The sequence below is a fragment of the Petromyzon marinus genome (genome assembly GCF_048934315.1).
Source record: "Petromyzon marinus isolate PM22_M1 ecotype Great Lakes invasive population chromosome 80 unlocalized genomic scaffold, UKy_Petmar_22M1.pri1.0 chr80_unloc.2, whole genome shotgun sequence".
NCBI lineage: Eukaryota > Metazoa > Chordata > Hyperoartia > Petromyzontiformes > Petromyzontidae > Petromyzon > Petromyzon marinus.
In genome coordinates, this window is record NW_027422630.1 from 782,293 (window position 1) to 801,085 (window position 18,793).

General features: G+C 53.3%; 1 protein-coding gene across 1 annotated transcript; it reads left to right on the plus strand.

Annotated features, from left to right (window-relative positions):
* Nucleotides 1-1,949: 1,949 nt before the first annotated feature.
* Nucleotides 1,950-13,187, plus strand: LOC142908339 (uncharacterized). Its single transcript, XM_076058897.1, has 3 exons — nucleotides 1,950-2,057; nucleotides 11,434-13,040; nucleotides 13,171-13,187. Exons 1-3 carry the CDS (start codon nucleotides 2,038-2,040, stop codon nucleotides 13,185-13,187), a joined length of 1,644 nt encoding a protein of 547 aa, XP_075915012.1. The 5' UTR covers nucleotides 1,950-2,037.
* The last annotated feature ends 5,606 nt before the right edge of the window (nucleotides 13,188-18,793 follow it).

Consider the following 18,793-nt stretch of genomic DNA (forward strand, 5'->3'; position numbering starts at 1 on the left):
GGAGAGAGACACGGGGAGAGAGACACGGGGAGAGAGACACGGTGAGAGAGAGACACGGGGAGAGAGACACGGGGAGAGAGAGACACAGGGGAGAGAGACACGGGGAGGGAGACACGGGGAGAGAGACACGGGGAGAGAGACACGGTGAGAGAGAGACACGGGGAGAGAGACACGGTGAGAGAGAGACACGGGGAGGGAGACACGGGGAGAGAGACACGGGGAGAGAGACACGGGGAGAGAGACACGGTGAGAGAGAGACACGGGGAGAGAGACACTGTGAGAGAGAGACACGGGGAGGGAGACACGGGGAGAGAGACACGGGGAGAGAGACACGGGGAGAGAGACACGGTGAGAGAGACACGGGGAGAGAGACACGGGGAGAGAGAGACACAGGGAGAGAGAAGAGAGACACAAGGAGAGAGACACGGGGAGGGAGACACGGGGAGAGAGACACGGGGAGAGAGACACGGTGAGAGAGAGACACGGGGAGGGAGACACGGGGAGAGAGACACGGGGAGAGAGACACGGGGAGAGAGACACGGTGAGAGAGAGACACGGGGAGAGAGACACGGGGAGAGAGAGACACAGGGAGAGAGACACAGGGAGAGAGACACGGGGAGGGAGACACGGGGAGAGAGACACGGGGAGAGAGACACGGGGAGAGAGACACGGGGAGAGAGACACGGTGAGAGAGACACGGGGAGAGAGACACGGGGAGAGAGACACGGGGAGAGAGACACGGTGAGAGAGAGACACGGGGAGGGAGACACGGGGAGAGAGACACGGGGAGAGAGACACGGGGAGAGAGACACGGTGAGAGAGAGACACGGGGAGAGAGACACGGGGAGAGAGAGACACAGGGAGAGAGACACAGGGAGAGAGACACGGGGAGGGAGACACGGGGAGAGAGACACGGGGAGAGAGACACGGGGAGAGAGACACGGGGAGAGAGACACGGGGAGAGAGACACGGGGAGAGAGACACGGTGAGAGAGAGACACGGGGAGAGAGACACGGGGAGAGAGACACGGGGAGAGAGACACGGTGAGAGAGAGACACGGGGAGAGAGACACGGGGAGAGAGAGACACAGGGAGAGAGACACAGGGAGAGAGACACGGGGAGGGAGACACGGGGAGAGAGACACGGGGAGAGAGACACGGGGAGAGAGACACGGGGAGAGAGACACGGGGAGAGAGACACGGGGAGAGAGACACGGTGAGAGAGAGACACGGGGAGAGAGACACGGGGAGAGAGACACGGGGAGAGAGACACGGTGAGAGAGAGACACGGGGAGAGAGACACGGGGAGAGAGAGACACAGGGAGAGAGACACAGGGAGAGAGACACGGGGAGGGAGACACGTGGAGAGAGACACGGGGAGAGAGACACGGGGAGAGAGACACACGGGGAGAGAGAGACGCGGGGAGAGAGACACGGGGAGGGAGAGACGGGGAGAGAGACACGGGGAGAGAGACACGGGGAGGGAGACACGGGGAGAGAGACACGGGGAGAGAGACACGGGGAGAGAGAGACGGGGGGAGAGACACGGGGAGAGAGACACGGGGAGGGAGACACGGGGAGAGAGACACGGGGAGAGAGACACGGGGAGAGAGAGACACGGGGAGGGAGACACGGGGAGAGAGACACGGGGAGATCTGCTGCTGATGACACAGGCGATGATGAGTCTCTCCCCCCCTTCCCCCCACCCCCCCCCACCATCCCCCCACTACCCCCCACCCCCCTCCACCCCCCCCACTACCCCCCACCCCCCTCCACCCCCCCCACCACCCCCCACTACCCCCCACTACCCCCCACCACCAGTGGTGCCCCCAGGCTGCGCCCTCTCTGAGTGGACCACGTGGTCTCCCTGCTCAGCCAGCTGTGGGGTGGGGGGCCGCTCCAGGGCACGCGCCCTGAGGGGGGGGGCCCCGGGGGGAGGGGCCTCGGGGGGAGGGGGCGGGGCCCCCCCCGCGTGCTTCCCCCGGGGGGGTGAGGGGGGGGCCGGGGGGGCCCCACCCGTCATGGCGGAGATGGAGAAATGTCTCCTGAACGAATGTCGTACGTGGACACCGCCACTCACCACCACCACTCACCACCACTACTACTCACCACCACTCACCACCACCACTCACCACCACTACTCACCACTCACCACCACTCACCATCACTCACCACCACCACTCACCACCACTCACCACTACTACTCACCACTACTCACCACTACTCACCACCACTACTCACCACTACTACTCACCACCACTACTCATCACTACTCACCACTACTCACCACCACCACTCACCACTACTACTCACCACTACTACTCACCACTACTCACCACTACTACTACTCACCACTACTCACCACCACCACCACTACTACTCACGACCACTCACCACTACTCACCACCACCACTCACCACCACTACTACTCACCACCACTCACCACCACCACTCACCACTACTCACCACTACTCACCACCACTCACCGCCACTCACCACCACCACTCACCACTACCACTCACCACCACCACTCACCATCACCACTCACCACCACTACTCACCACCACTCACCGCCACTCACCACCACCACTCACCACTACCACTCACCACCACCACTCACCATCACCACTCACCACCACTACTCACCACTACTCACCACTACTCACCACCACCACTCACCACTACTCACCACTCACCACTACTACTCACCACCACCACTCACCACCACTACTACTCACCACCACTCACCACCACCACTCACCACTACTCACCACTACTCACCACCACTCACCGCCACTCACCACCACCACTCACCACTACCACTCACCACCACCACTCACCATCACCACTCACCACCACTACTCACCACTACTCACCACTACTCACCACCACCACTCACCACTACTCACCACTCACCACTACTACTCACCACCACCACTCACCACCACTACTCACCACCACTCACCACCACCACTCACCACCACCACTCACCACTACTACTCACCACTACTACTCACCACTACTCACCACTACTACTACTCACCACTACTCACCACTACTCACCACCACTACTCACCACCACTACTACTCACCACTACTACTCACCACTACTCACCACCACTCACCACTACTCACCACTACTACTCACCATCACTCACCACTACTACTCACCACTACTCACCACTACTCACCATCACTCACCACCACCACTCACCACTACTCACCATCACTCACCACTACTCACCACTACTCACCAGCACTCACCATCACCACTCACCACCACTCACCACTACTCACCACCACTCACCACTACTCACCACCACTACTCACCACCACTCACCATCACCACTCACCACCACTCACCACTACTCACCACCACTCACCACTACTCACCACCACTACTCACCACCACTCACCACTACTACTCACCACTACTCACCACTACTACTACTCACCACCACTACTCACCACTACTCACCACCACTCACCACTACCACTCACCACTACTACTCACCACCACTCACCACTACTCACCACTACTACTCACGACTACTCACCACTACTACTCACCACTACTACTACTCACCACCACTCACCACTACTCACCACCACTACTACTCACCACCACTACTACTCACCACTACTACTACTCACCACCACTACTCACCACTACTACTACTCACCACCACTACTCACCACTACTCACCACCACTACTACTCACCACTACTCACCACTACTCACCACTACTACTCACCATCACCACTCACCACTACTACTCACCACCACTACTCACCACCACTACTACTCACCACTACTACTCACCACTACTCACCACCACTCACCACTACTCACCACTACTACTCACCATCACTCACCACTACTACTCACCACTACTCACCACTACTCACCATCACTCACCACCACCACTCACCACTACTCACCATCACTCACCACTACTCACCACTACTCACCAGCACTCACCATCACCACTCACCACCACTCACCACTACTCACCACCACTCACCACTACTCACCACCACTACTCACCACCACTCACCATCACCACTCACCACCACTCACCACTACTCACCACCACTCACCACTACTCACCACCACTACTCACCACCACTCACCACTACTACTCACCACTACTCACCACTACTACTACTCACCACCACTACTCACCACTACTCACCACCACTCACCACTACCACTCACCACTACTACTCACCACCACTCACCACTACTCACCACTACTACTCACGACTACTCACCACTACTACTCACCACTACTACTACTCACCACCACTCACCACTACTCACCACCACTACTACTCACCACCACTACTACTCACCACTACTACTACTCACCACCACTACTCACCACTACTACTACTCACCACCACTACTCACCACTACTCACCACTACTACTCACCATCACCACTCACCACTACTACTCACCACTACTACTCACCACTACTCACCACTACTCACCACTACTGCTCACCACTACTACTCACCACTACTCACCACTACTCACCACCACTACTCACCACTACTTCTCACCACTACTCACCACTACTCACCACTACTCACCACCACTACTCACCACTACTACTCACCACCACTACTCACCACTACTCACCACTACTACTCACCACTACTCACCACTACTACTCACCACCACTCACCACTACTCACCACTACTCACCACCACTACTCACCACTACTACTCACCACTACTACTCACCACTACTCACCACTACTACTCACCACTACTACTCACCACTACTCACCACTACTCACCACTACTACTACTCACCACTACTCACCACCACTCACCACTACTCACCACTACTCACCACTACTACTCACCACTACTCACCACCACTACTACTCACCACTACTACTCACCACTACTCACCACTACTCACCACTACTACTCACCACTACTACTCACCACTACTCACCACTACTCACCACTACTACTACTACTCACCACTACTCACCACTACTCACCACTACTCACCACTACTACTCACCACTACTACTCACCACTACTACTCACCACTACTACTCACCACTACTCACCACTACTCACCACTACTCACCACCACCACTCACCACTACTCACCACCACTACTACTCACCACTACTCCTCACCACTACTACTCACCACTACTCACCACCACTCACCACTACTCACCACTACTACTCACACTACTCACCACTACTCACCACTACTCACCACTACCACTACTCACCACTACTCACCACTACTCACTACTACTACTACTCACCACTACTCACCACTACTACTCACCACTACTCACCACTACTCACCACTACTACTCACCACTACTCACCACTACTACTCACCACTACTCACCACTACTACTCACCACTACTACTCACACTACTCACCACTACTCACTACTACTACTACTCACCACTACTCACCACTACTCACCACTACTACTCACCACTACTACTCACCACTACTCCTCACCACTACTCACCACTACTCACTACTACTACTACTCACCACTACTCACCACTACTACTCACCACTACTACTCACCACTACCACTACTCACCACTACTCACCACTACTCACTACTACTACTACTCACCACTACTCACCACTACTACTCACCACTACTCACCACTACTCACCACTACTACTACTCACCACTACTCACCACTACTACTCACCACTACTCACCACTACTACTCACCACTACTACTCACCACTACTCACCACTACTCACCACTGTCTCTTACTGTATCTAACTCTGTGTGTCTCTGTGTGTCTTTGTGTCACTGTGTGTGTGTCTCTGTGTGTGTCACTGTGTGTGTCTGTGTCACTGTGTGTCTCTGTGTGTGTCTCTGTGTGTGTGTCTGTGTGTGTCTCTGTGTGTGTCTCTGTGTGTCTTTGTGTCACTGTGTGTCTCTGTGTGTGTCTCTGTGTGTGTCTCTGTGTGTGTCACTGTGTGTCTCTGTGTGTGTGTCTCTGTGTGTGTCTCTGTGTGTGTGTCTCTGTGTGTGTCTCTGTGTGTGTGTCTCTGTGTGTGTCTTTGTGTCACTGTGTGTCTCTGTGTGTGTCTCTGTGTGTGTGTGTGTGTCTGTGTGTGTCTGTGTGTGTCTCTGTGTGTGTCTCTGTGTGTCTTTGTGTCACTGTGTGTGTGTCTCTGTGTGAGTCACTGTGTGTGTCTGTGTCACTGTGTGTCTCTGTGTGTGTCTCTGTGTGTGTGTCTGTGTGTGTCTCTGTGTGTGTCTCTGTGTGTCTTTGTGTCACTGTGTGTCTCTGTGTGTGTCTCTGTGTGTGTCTCTGTGTGTGTCACTGTGTGTCTCTGTGTGTGTGTCTCTGTGTGTGTCTCTGTGTGTGTGTCTCTGTGTGTGTCTCTGTGTGTGTGTCTCTGTGTGTGTCTTTGTGTCACTGTGTGTCTCTGTGTGTGTGTCTCTGTGTGTGTGTCTGTGTGTGTCTCTGTGTGTGTCTCTGTGTGTCTTTGTGTCACTGTGTGTGTCTCTGTGTGTGTCACTGTGTGTGTCTGTGTCACTGTGTGTCTCTGTGTGTGTCTCTGTGTGTGTGTCTGTGTGTGTCTCTGTGTGTGTCTCTGTGTGTCTTTGTGTCACTGTGTGTCTCTGTGTGTGTCTCTGTGTGTGTCTCTGTGTCACTGTGTGTCTCTGTGTGTGTCTCTGTGTGTGTCTCTGTGTCACTGTGTGTCTCTGTGTGTGTGTCTCTGTGTGTGTCTCTGTGTCTCTGTGTGTGTCTGTGTGTGTGTCTTTGTGTCACTGTGTGTGTCTCTGTGTGTGTCTCTGTGTGTCTCTGTGTCACTGTGTGTCTTTGTGTCACTGTGTGTGTCTCTGTGTGTGTCTCTGTGTGTGTCTTTGTGTCACTGTGTGTGTCTCTGTGTGTGTCTCTGTGTGTGTCTCTGTGTGTGTCTCTGTGTGTGTCTCTGTGTCACGGTGTGTTTCTGTGTCTCTGTGTGTGTCTCTGTGTGTGTCTCTGTGTGTGTGTCTCTGTGTGTGTCTCTGTGTCACTGTGTGTCTCTGTGTCTCTGTGTGTGTCTCTGTGTGTGTCTCTGTGTCACTGTGTGTCTCTGTGTGTGTGTGTCTCTGTGTGTGTCTCTGTGTCACTGTGTGTCTCTGTGTCACTGTGTGTCTCTGTGTGTGTCTCTGTGTGTGTCACTGTGTGTGTCTCTGTGCGTGTCTCTGTGTGTGTCTTTGTGTCACTGTGTGTCTCTGTGTGTGTCACTGTGTGTCTCTGTGTGTGTCTCTGTGTGTGTCTCTGTGTCTCTGTGTCTGTCTCTGTGTGTGTCTCTGTGTGTGTCTTTGTGTGTGTCTTTGTGTGTGTCTCTGTGTGTCTTTGTGTCACTGTGTGTCTCTGTGACTCTGTGTGTGTCTCTGTGTGTGTCTTTGTGTCACTGTGTGTCTCTGTGTGTGTCACTGTGTGTCTCTGTGTGTGTCTCTGTGTATTTCTGTGTGTGTGTCTCTGTGTGTGTCACTGTGTGTGTCTCTGTGTGTGTCTCTGTGTGTGTCTTTGTGTCACTGTGTGTCTCTGTGTGTGTCACTGTGTGTCTCTGTGTGTGTCTCTGTGTGTGTCTCTGTGTGTGTCTCTGTGTCTCTGTGTGTGTCTCTGTGTGTGTCTCTGTGTGTGTCTCTGTGTGTGTCTGTGTGTGTCTCTGTGTCACTGTGTGTGTCTCTGTGTGTGTCTCTGTTTGTGTCTTTGTGTGTGTCTTTGTGTGTGTCTCTGTGTGTCTTTGTGTCACTGTGTGTCTCTGTGTCTCTGTGTGTGTCTCTGTGTGTGTCTTTGTGTCACTGTGTGTCTCTGTGTGTGTCACTGTGTGTCTCTGTGTGTGTCTTTGTGTCACTGTGTGTCTCTGTGTGTGTCACTGTGTGTCTCTGTGTGTGTCTTTGTGTGTGTCTCTGTGTGTGACTTTGTGTCACTGTGTGTCTGTGTGTGTGTCACTGTGTGTGTCTCTGTGTGTTTCTGTGTGTGTCTCTGTATTTGTCTCTGTGTCACTGTGTCTCTGTGTGTGTCTCTGTGTGTGTCTCTGTGTGTGTCTCTGTGTGTGTCTCTGTGTGTGTGTCTGTGTGTGTCTCTGTGTCACTGTGTGTGTCTCTGTGTGTGTCTCTGTGTGTGTCTTTGTGTGTGTCTTTGTGTGTGTCTCTGTGTGTCTCTGTGTCACTGTGTGTGTCTCTGTGTGTGTCTCTGTGTGTGTCTTTGTGTGTGTCTTTGTGTGTGTCTCTGTGTGTCTTTGTGTCACTGTGTGTCTCTGTGTCACTGTGTGTCTCTGTGTGTGTCTCTGTGTGTGTGTCTCTGTGTGTCTCTGTGTGTGTCTTTGTGTCACTGTGTGTCTCTGTGTGTCTCTGTGTGTCTCTGTGTCACTGTGTGTCTCTGTGTGTGTCTCTGTGTGTGTCTTTGTGTCACTGTGTGTCTCTGTGTGTCTCTGTGTGTCTCTGTGTCACTGTGTGTCTCTGTGTGTGTCTCTGTGTGTGTCTCTGTGTGTGTCTCTGTGTCACTGTGTATCTCTGTGTGTGTCTCTGTGTGTGTCTCTGTGTGTGTCTCTGTGTCACTGTGTGTCTCTGTGTGTGTCTCTGTGTGTGTCTCTGTGTGTGTCTCTGTGTGTGTCTTTGTGTCACTGTGTGTCTCTGTGTGTCTCTGTGTGTCTCTGTGTCACTGTGTGTCTCTGTGTGTGTCTCTGTGTGTGTCTCTGTGTGTGTCTCTGTGTGTGTCTCTGTGTCACTGTGTATCTCTGTGTGTGTCTCTGTGTGTGTCTCTGTGTGTGTCTTTGTGTCACTGTGTGTCTCTGTGTGTGTCTCTGTGTGTGTCTCTGTGCGTGTCTCTGTGTCACTGTGTGTCTCTGTGTGTGTCTCTGTGTGTGTCTCTGTGTGTGTCTTTGTGTCACTGTGTGTCTCTGTGTGTGTCTTTGTGTGTGTCTCTGTGTGTGTCTTTGTGTGTGTCTCTGTGTGTGTCTCTGTGTGTGTCTTTGTGTCACTGTGTGTCTCTGTGTCACTGTGTGTCTCTGTGTGTGTCTCTGTGTGTGTCTCTGTGTGTGTCTCTGTGTGTGTCTCTGTGTGTGTCTCTGTGTGTGTCTCTGTGTGTGTCTCTGTGTGTGTCTCTGTGTGTGTCTTTGTGTCACTGTGTGTCTCTGTGTGTGTCTCTGTGTGTGTCTCTGTGCGTGTCTCTGTGTCACTGTGTGTCTCTGTGTGTGTCTCTGTGTGTGTCTCTGTGTGTGTCTCTGTGTGTGTCTCTGTGTGTGTCTCTGTGTGTGTCTTTGTGTCACTGTGTGTCTCTGTGTGTGTCTCTGTGTGTGTCTCTGTGTGTGTCTCTGTGTGTGTCTCTGTGTGTGTCTCTGTGTGTGTCTCTGTGTGTCTCTGTGTCACTGTGTGTCTCTGTGTGTGTCTGTGTGTGTCTCTGTGTCACTGTGTGTCTGTGTGTGTGTGTGTGTCTCTGTGTGTGTCTCTGTGTGTGTGTCACTGTGTCTCTGTGTGTGTCTCTGTGTGTGTCTCTGTGTCACTGTGTCTCTGTGTGTGTCTCTGTGTGTGTGTGTGTGTGTCTCTGTGTCACTGTGTGTCTCTGTGTGTGTCTCTGTGTGTGTCTCTGTGTGTGTCTGTGTGTGTGTCTCTGTGTCACTGTGTGTCTCTGTGTGTGTCTCTGTGTCTCTGTGTGTGTGTCTCTGTGTCTGTGTGTGTGTGTCTCTGTGTCACTGTGTGTCTCTGTGTGTGTCACTGTGTGTGTCTCTGTGTGTGTCACTGTGTGTGTCTCTGTTTCACTGTGTGTCTCTGTGTGTGTCTCTGTGTGTGTCTCTGTGTGTGTCTCTGTGTCACTGTGTGTCTCTGTGTGTGTCACTGTGTGTGTCTCTGTGTGTGTGTCTCTGTGTGTGTCTCTGTGTGTGTCTCTGTGTGTGTCTGTGTGTGTCTCTGTGTGTGTCTCTGTGTGTGTCTCTCTGTCTCTGTGTGTGTCTCTTTGTGTGTCTCTGTGTGTGTCTCTGTGTGTGTGTGTGTGTCTCTGTGTCACTGTGTGTCTCTGTGTGTGTCTCTGTGTGTGTCTCTGTGTGTGTCTCTGTGTGTGTCTGTGTGTGTGTCTCTGTGTCACTGTGTGTCTCTGTGTGTGTCTCTGTGTCTCTGTGTGTGTGTCTCTGTGTCTGTGTGTGTGTGTCTCTGTGTCACTGTGTGTCTCTGTGTGTGTCACTGTGTGTGTCTCTGTGTGTGTCACTGTGTGTGTCTCTGTGTCACTGTGTGTCTCTGTGTGTGTCTCTGTGTGTGTCTCTGTGTGTGTCTCTGTGTCACTGTGTGTCTCTGTGTGTGTCACTGTGTGTGTCTCTGTGTGTGTGTCTCTGTGTGTGTCTCTGTGTGTGTCTCTGTGTGTGTCTGTGTGTGTCTCTGTGTGTGTCTCTGTGTGTGTCTCTCTGTCTCTGTGTGTGTCTCTTTGTGTGTCTCTGTGTGTGTCTCTGTGTGTGTGTGTCACTGTGTCTCTGTGTGTGTGTCTGTGTGTGTCTCTGTGTCACTGTGTGTCTCTGTGTCTCTGTGTGTGTGTCACTGTGTGTGTCTCTGTGTGTGTGTCACTGTGTGTGTCTCTGTGTCACTGTGTGTGTCTGTGTGTGTGTCTCTGTGTCTCTGTTTGTGTCTCTGTGTCACTGTGTGTGTCTGTGTGTGTGTCTCTGTGTGTGTCTCTGTGTGTGTCTCTGTGTGTGTCTCTGTGTCACTGTGTCTCTGTGTGTGTCTCTGTGTGTGTCTCTGTGTCACTGTGTCTCTGTGTGTGTCTCTGTGTGTGTCTCTGTGTCACTGTGTCTCTGTGTGTGTCTCTGTGTGTGTCTCTGTGTGTGTCTGTGTGTGTCTCTGTGTGTGTCTCTGTGTGTGTCTCTGTGTGTCTCTGTGTGTGTCTCTGTGTCTCTGTGTGTGTCTCTGTGTCTCTGTTTGTGTCTCTGTGTCACTGTGTGTGTCTCTGTGTGTGTGTCTCTGTGTCACTGTGTCTCTGTGTGTGTCTCTGTGTGTGTCTCTGTGTCACTGTGTCTCTGTGTGTGTCTCTGTGTGTGTCTCTGTGTGTGTCTGTGTGTGTCTCTGTGTGTGTCTCTGTGTGTGTCTCTGTGTGTGTTTCTGTGTGTCTCTGTGTGTGTCTCTGTGTCTCTGTGTGTGTCTCTGTGTCACTGTGTGTGTCTCTGTGTGTGTCTCTGTGTGTGTGTCTCTGAGTCACTGTGTGTGTCTCTGTGTGTGTCTCTGTGTCACTGTGTGTCTCTGTGTGTGTCTCTGTGTCTCTGTGTGTGTCTCAGCCACGTTCCCGTGTCTCCCGTGTCTCCGTGGAGCGAGTGGTCTTCCTGCTCCGTCACCTGTGTGTGTGTCTCTGTGTGTGTCTCTGTGTGTGTGTGTGTCTCTGTGTCACTGTGTGTCTCTGTGTGTGTCTCTGTGTGTCTCTGTGTGTGTCTCAGCCACGTTCCCGTGTCTCCCCGTGTCTCCGTGGAGCGAGTGGTCTTCCTGCTCCGTCACCTGTGTGTGTGTCTCTGTGTGTGTCTCTGTGTGTGTCTCTGTGTGTGTCTCTGTGTCACTGTGTGTCTCTGTGTCACTGTGTGTCTCTGTGTGTGTCTCTGTGTGTGTGTCTGTGTCACTGTGTGTCTCTGTGTGTGTGTCTCTGTGTGTGTCTCTGTGTGTCTCAGCCACGTTCCCGTGTCTCCCCGTGTCTCCGTGGAGCGAGTGGTCTTCCTGCTCCGTCACCTGTGTGTGTGTCTCTGTGTGTGTCTCTGTGTGTGTCTCTGTGTGTGTCTCTGTGTCACTGTGTGTCTCTGTGTCACTGTGTGTCTCTGTGTGTGTCTCTGTGTGTGTGTCTGTGTCACTGTGTGTCTCTGTGTGTGTGTCTCTGTGTGTGTCTCTGTGTGTCTCAGCCACGTTCCCGTGTCTCCCCGTGTCTCCGTGGAGCGAGTGGTCTTCCTGCTCCATCACCTGTGTGTGTGTCTCTGTGTGTGTCTCTGTGTGTGTGTCTCTGTGTGTGTCTCTGTGTGTGTCTCTGTGTCTCTGTGTGTGTCTCAGCCACGTTCCCGTGTCTCCCCGTGTCTCCGTGGAGCGAGTGGTCTTCCTGCTCCGTCACCTGTGTGTGTGTCTCTGTGTGTGTCTCTGTGTGTGTCTCTGTGTGTGTCTCTGTGTCACTGTGTCTGTGTGTGTCTTTGTGTCTCTGTGTGTCTCAGCCACGTTCCCGTGTCTCCCCGTGTCTCCGTGGAGCGAGTGGTCTCCCTGCTCCATCACCTGTGTGTGTGTCTCTGTGTGTCTCTGTGTGTCTCAGCCACGTTCCCGTGTCTCCCCGTGTCTCCGTGGAGCGAGTGGTCTCCCTGCTCCATCACCTGTGTGTGTGTCTCTGTGTGTGTCTCTGTGTGTGTCTCTGTGTGTGTCACTGTGTGTGTCTCTGTGTCACTGTGTGTCTGTGTGTGTGTCTCTGTGTGTGTCTCTGTGTGTCTCAGCCACGTTCCCGTGTCTCCCCGTGTCTCCGTGGAGCGAGTGGTCTTCCTGCTCCGTCACCTGTGTGTGTGTCTGTGTGTGTGTGTCACTGTGTGTGTCTCTGTGTGTGTGTCACTGTGTGTGTCTCTGTGTGTCTCAGCCACGTTCCCGTGTCTCCCCGTGTCTCCGTGGAGCGAGTGGTCTTCCTGCTCCGTCACCTGTGTGTGTGTCTCTGTGTCACTGTGTGTCTCTGTGTGTGTGTGTCACTGTGTCACTGTGTCACTGTGTCTCTGTGTCTGTGTGTGTCTCAGCCACGTTCCCGTGTCTCCCCGTGTCTCCGTGGAGCGAGTGGTCTTCCTGCTCCGTCACCTGTGTGTGTGTCTGTGTGTGTGTGTCACTGTGTCTCTCTGTGTCACTGTGTGTGTCTCTGTGTGTCTCAGCCACGTTCCCGTGTCTCCCCGTGTCTCCGTGGAGCGAGTGGTCTTCCTGCTCCGTCACCTGTGTGTGTGTCTCTGTGTGTCTCTGTGTGTGTGTCTCTGTGTGTCTGTGTGTCTCAGCCACGTTCCCGTGTCTCCCCGTGTCTCCGTGGAGCGAGTGGTCTTCCTGCTCCGTCACCTGTGGTCTGGGTTCCCGCTCCCGGCAGCGCTCTGCCCGTCTCCCCCCCGACTCGGCCTGTCCCCACGGGGACACCACACAGACAGAGAAGTGCATGATGTCGGAGTGCCGTACGTGCCGACCAGCAACACCTTCATCATGATCTTCACCAGCATCATCATCACCAGCAGCATCACCAGCATCATCACCAGCAACACCTTCATCATCATCACCAGCATCATCAGCATCATCAGCACCATCATCATCACCAGCAGCATCATCACCAGCAGCATCATCATCAGCAGCATCATCATCATCACCAGCATCATCAGCATCATCATCACCAGCAACACCTTCATCACCATCACCAGCAGCATCATCATCATCAGCATCATCATCATCACCAGCAGCATCATCACCAGCAGCATCATCATCAGCAGCATCATCATCATCACCAGCACCATCATCACCAGCATCATCAGCATCATCATCATTAGTAACAGCATCATCATCACCAGCAGCATCAAAAGCATCATCACCACGAGCAACATCATCATCACCAGCATCATCACCAGCAGCAACATCATCATCATCACCAGCATCATCAGCACGAGCAACATCACCACCAGCAACACCTTCATCATCATCACCAGCATCATCATCACCAGCAACACCTTCATCATCATCACCAGCAGCATCATCAGCAGCATCATCACCACCAGCAGCATGAGCATCATCACCAGCAGCAACATCATCATCATCACCAGCATCATCAGCAGCAGCAGCATCATCACCAGCATCATCACCAGCAACACCTTCATCATCATCACCAGCATCATCACCATCAGCATCATCAGCATCATCACCAGCATCATCACCATCAACATCATCAGCATCATCACCAGCAGCATCATCAGCATCATCACCAGCATCATCACCATCAACATCAGCATCATCACCAGCAGCATCATCAGCACCATCACCAGCATCATCAGCATCATCACCAGCAGCATCATCAGCAGCAGCATCATCAGCAGCACCATCAGCAGCAGCATCATCATCAGCATCATCATAATCAGCATCATCAGCATCATCATCATCAGCATGATCAACATCAGCATCATCAGCAGCAGCATCATCATCATCAGCATGATCAGCATCATCAGCATCATCATCAGCAGCATGATCAGCATCATCAGCAGCAGCTCACATGTGTCCCCACATCTTTATCTCTGTGTCTCTGTCTCTGTGTCTCTGTCTCTGTGTCTCTGTCTCTGTGTCTCTGTCTCTGTGTCTCTGTGTCTCTGTCTCTGTGTCTCTGTCTCTGTCTCTGTGTCTCTGTGTCTCTGTCTCTGCCTCTGTGTCTCTGTGTCTCTGTCTCTGTGTCTCTGTGTCTCTGTGTCTCTGTGTCTCTGTCTCTGTGTCTCTGTGTCTCTGTCTCTGTGTCTCTGTGTCTCTGTCTCTGTGTCTCTGTCTCTGTCTCTGTGTCTCTGTGTCTCTGTCTCTGTGTCTCTGTGTCTCTGTGTATCTGTGTCTCTGTCTCTGTGTCTCACTCTGTCTGTGTCTCTGTGTCTCTGTGTCTCTCTCTGTGTCTCTGGCTCTGTGTCTCTGTGTCTCTGTCTCTGTGTCTCTGTCTCTGTGTCTCTGTCTCTGTGTCTCTGTCTCTGTGTCTCTGTCTCTGTGTCTCTGTGTCTCTGTCTCTGTGTCTCTGTCTCTGTGTCTCTGTGTCTGTGTCTCTGTCTCTGTGTCTCTGTCTCTGTGTCTCTGTGTCTCTGTCTCTGTGTCTCTGTGTCTCTCTCTGTGTCTCTGTCTCTGTGTCTCTGTGTCTCTGTGTCTCTGTCTCTGTGTCTCTGTCTCTGTCTCTGTGTCTCTGTCTCTGTGTCTCTGTGTCTCTGTGTCTATGTGTATCTGTGTCTCTGTCTCTGTGTCTCACTCTGTCTGTGTCTCTGTGTCTCTGTGTCTCTCTCTGTGTCTCTGTCTCTGTGTCTCTGTGTCTCTGTCTCTGTGTCTCTGTCTCTGTGTCTCTGTCTCTGTGTCTCTGTCTCTGTGTCTCTGTGTCTCTGTCTCTGTCTCTGTGTCTCTGTGTCTGTGTCTCTGTGTCTCTGTCTCTGTGTCTCTGTGTCTCTGTCTCTGTGTCTCTCTCTGTGTCTCTGTCTCTGTGTCTCTGTGTCTCTCTCTGTGTCTCTGTGTCTCTGTCTCTGTGTCTCTGTCTCTGTGTCTCTGTCTCTGTGTCTCTGTCTCTGTGTCTCTGTCTCTGTGTCTCTGTCTCTGTGTCTCTGTCTCTGTGTGTGTGTCTGTGTCTCTGTGTCTCTGTCTCTGTGTCTCTGTGTCTCTGTGTCTCTGTCTCTGTGTCTCTGTGTCTATGTGTATCTGTGTTTCTGTCTCTGTGTCTCTGTGTCTATGTCTCTGTGTCTATGTCTCTGTGTCTCTCTCTGTGTCTCGCTCTATCTCTGTGTCTCTTTCTCTGTGTCTCTGTGTCTCACTCTGTCTCGATGTCTCTGTGTCTCTCTCTGTGTCTCTGTCTCTGTGTCTCTGTCTCTGTGTCTCTGTCTCTGTGTCTCTGTCTCTGTGTCTCTGTCTCTGTGTCTCTGTGTCTCTGTCTCTGTGTCTCTCTCTGTGTCTCTGTCTCTGTGTCTCTGTCTCTGTGTCTCTGTCTCTGTGTCTCTGTCTCTGTGTCTCTGTCTCTGTGTCTCTGTCTCTGTGTCTCTGTCTCTGTGTGTGTGTCTGTGTCTCTGTGTCTCTGTGTCTCTGTCTCTGTGTCTCTGTCTCTGTGTCTCTGTCTCTGTGTCTCTGTGTCTATGTGTATCTGTGTCTCTGTCTCTGTGTCTCTGTGTCTATGTCTCTGTGTCTCTATGTCTCTGTGTCTCTGTGTCTCTGTCTCTGTGTCTCTGTGTCTCTGTGTCTCTGTCTCTGTGTCTCTGTGTCTCTGTGTCTATGTGTATCTGTGTCTCTGTGTCTCTGTCTCTGTGTCTCTGTGTCTCTGTGTCTCTCTGTGTCTTACTCTGTCTCTGTCTCTGCGTCTCTGTGTCTGTGTCTCTGTGTCTCTGTCTCTGTGTCTCTGTCTCTGTGTCTCTGTGTCTCTCTCTGTGTCTCACTCTGTCTCTTGGTCTCTGTCTCTGTGTCTCACTCTGTCTCTGTGTCTCTGTCTCTGTGTCTCTGTGAATCTCTGTCTCACTCTGTCTCTGTGTCTCTGTCTCTGTGTCTCACTCTGTCTCTGTGTCTCTGTCTCTGTGTCTCCCTGTCTCTGTGTCTCACTCTGTCTCTGTGTCTCTGTCTCTGTCTCTGTGTCGCAATCTGTCTCTGTGTCTCTGTCTCTGTGTCTCACTCTGTCTCTGTGTCTCTGTGTCTCACTCTGTCTCTGTGTCTCTGTGTCTCTGTGTCTCACTCTGTCTCTGTGTCTCTGTGTCTCACTCTGTCTCCCTGTCTCTGTCTCCCTGTCTCCGTGTCTCCCCAGCGGTGGACTGCCAGGTGTCTCTGTGTCTCACTCTGTCTCTGTGTCTCACTCTGTGTCTCTGTGTCTCACTCTGTCTCCGTGTCTCTGTCTCCCTGTCTCCGTGTCTCCCCAGCGGTGGACTGCCAGGTGTCTCTGTGTCTCACTCTGTGTCTCTGTGTCTCACTCTGTCTCCGTGTCTCTGTCTCCCTGTCTCCGTGTCTCCCCAGCGGTGGACTGCCAGGTGTCTCTGTGTCTCACTCTGTGTCTGTGTCTCACTCTGTCTCTGTGTCTCACTCTGTATACCTGTGTCTCTGTGTCTCACTCTGTCTCCGTGTCTCTGTCTCCGTGTCTCCGTGTCTCCCCAGCGGTGGACTGCCAGGTGTCTCTGTGTCTCACTCTGTCTCTGTGTCTCACTCTGTCTCTGTGTCTCTGTGTCTCACTCTGTCTGTGTGTCTCTGTGTCTCTGTGTCTCACTCTGTCTCCGTGTCTCTGTCTCCCTGTCTCTGTCTTTGTCTCCCCAGCGGTGGACTGCCAGGTGTCCCCGTGGTCCCCATGGTCTCCGTGCAGCACGTCATGCGGACGCGGTGTCTCCCTGCGGACACGTCTCATGGACACGGAGCCACGCTTCCACGGATCGCCTTGTCCGCAACTCCGCGAGGACAGACGCTGCAGGGACAGACGCTGCCGGACACGGCCGGCCGAGACACGGAGACACCGCGTCAGGGACACGGGGAGAGAGACACGGGGGTAGAGACACGGGGAGGGAGACACGGGGAGGGAGACACGGGGAGGGAGACACGGGGGTAGAGACACGGGGAGGGAGACACGGGGAGAGAGACACGGGGAGAGAGACACGGGGAGGGAGACACGGGGAGAGAGACACGGGGAGAGAGACACGGGGAGGGAGACACGGGGGTAGAGACACGGGGAGGGAGACACGGGGAGGGAGACACGGGGAGAGAGACACGGGGAGGGAGACACGGGGAGGGAGACACGGGGAAAGACACGGGGAGGGAGACACGGGGAGAGAGACACGGGGAGAGAGACACGGGGAGGGAGACACGGGGAAAGAGACACGGGGAGAGAGACATGGGGAGGGAGACATGGGGAGAGAGACACGGGGAGAGAGACACGGGGAAAGACACGGGCAGGGAGACACGGGGAGAGAGACACGGGGAGAGAGACACGGGGAGAGAGACACGGGGAGGGAGACACGTGAAGAGGGACACGGGGAGAGAGACACGGGGAGAGAGACACGGGGAGAGAGACACGGGGAGGGAGACACGGGGAGATAGACACGGCGGGGGAGACACGGGGAGAGAGACACGGGGAGGGAGACACGGGGAGAGAGACACGGGGGGGGAAGACACGGGGAGAGAGACAGGGAGAGACACGGGGAGAGACATGGGGAGAGACACGTGGTTGACCAATAGGGAGACATCCCTTGACCGCACCCGGGCATCGATCAGCCTCCCATTATATCTGTACCAGATGGAGATTCCCCCGGTACAGCTATTGAAGGCTTCACGAACTACGTGGTCAAAATAGATGTTAAATAATGTGGGAGCCAGAGGACATCCCTGTCGCACCCAAAGGTGAACAGGGAATGGCTCTGACTCCAGGCCACGTAGTTTTACCCGGGCCCGCTCACCATCATGAAGGTCCTTAATGATCGTGAGCAGAGGGTCAGGGACTCCGAAAGCACGATGAACAACCCAGAGCCCAGGCCTACTGATGTTATCATAGGCCTTGACCAGGTCAATAAAGCAGAGATATAGGTCTTGTAGGAATTCCCTACACCTCTGCTGTAGCAGACGGACAGAAAATATGGCATCTGTGCAGGACCGCCCTTTCCTGAAACCGCATTGGGGCTCCGCAAGCCTCTCCTCAGCGTGCCTGGCAAGGTGATGTTGAATAATCCTTGCCAGGACCTTTCCCGTCACACTGAGGAGTGAGATGCCCCTGCAGTAGTTACAGTCTGTGCGGTCCCCCTTCTTAAAAAGGGGGACCACCAGGGCATCCTTCCAATCCTGCGGAACCTGTCCAGTGTTCCAGACTATTGTTATGATGTCATATAGGGCAGTCTGTGCACAAACGCCGCCCTCCCTCAGCATTTCGCTTGGGAGATAATCTCTGCCCGGTGCCTTTCCTGGTCTCAGACTCCGGATCGCCTTCAGTACTTCCTCAACAGATGGCACTTCAGCCAGCCACTCACAGGGGGTGACTTCCTCCAATATTTGAGGCACCGCAGCCTCAGCAGGGTCATCCTCACTTTGTGCCACGATGTTTTCCAGGCTGAGGGATTCACCTCCCCCAGGACCTCACAGAAATGCTCA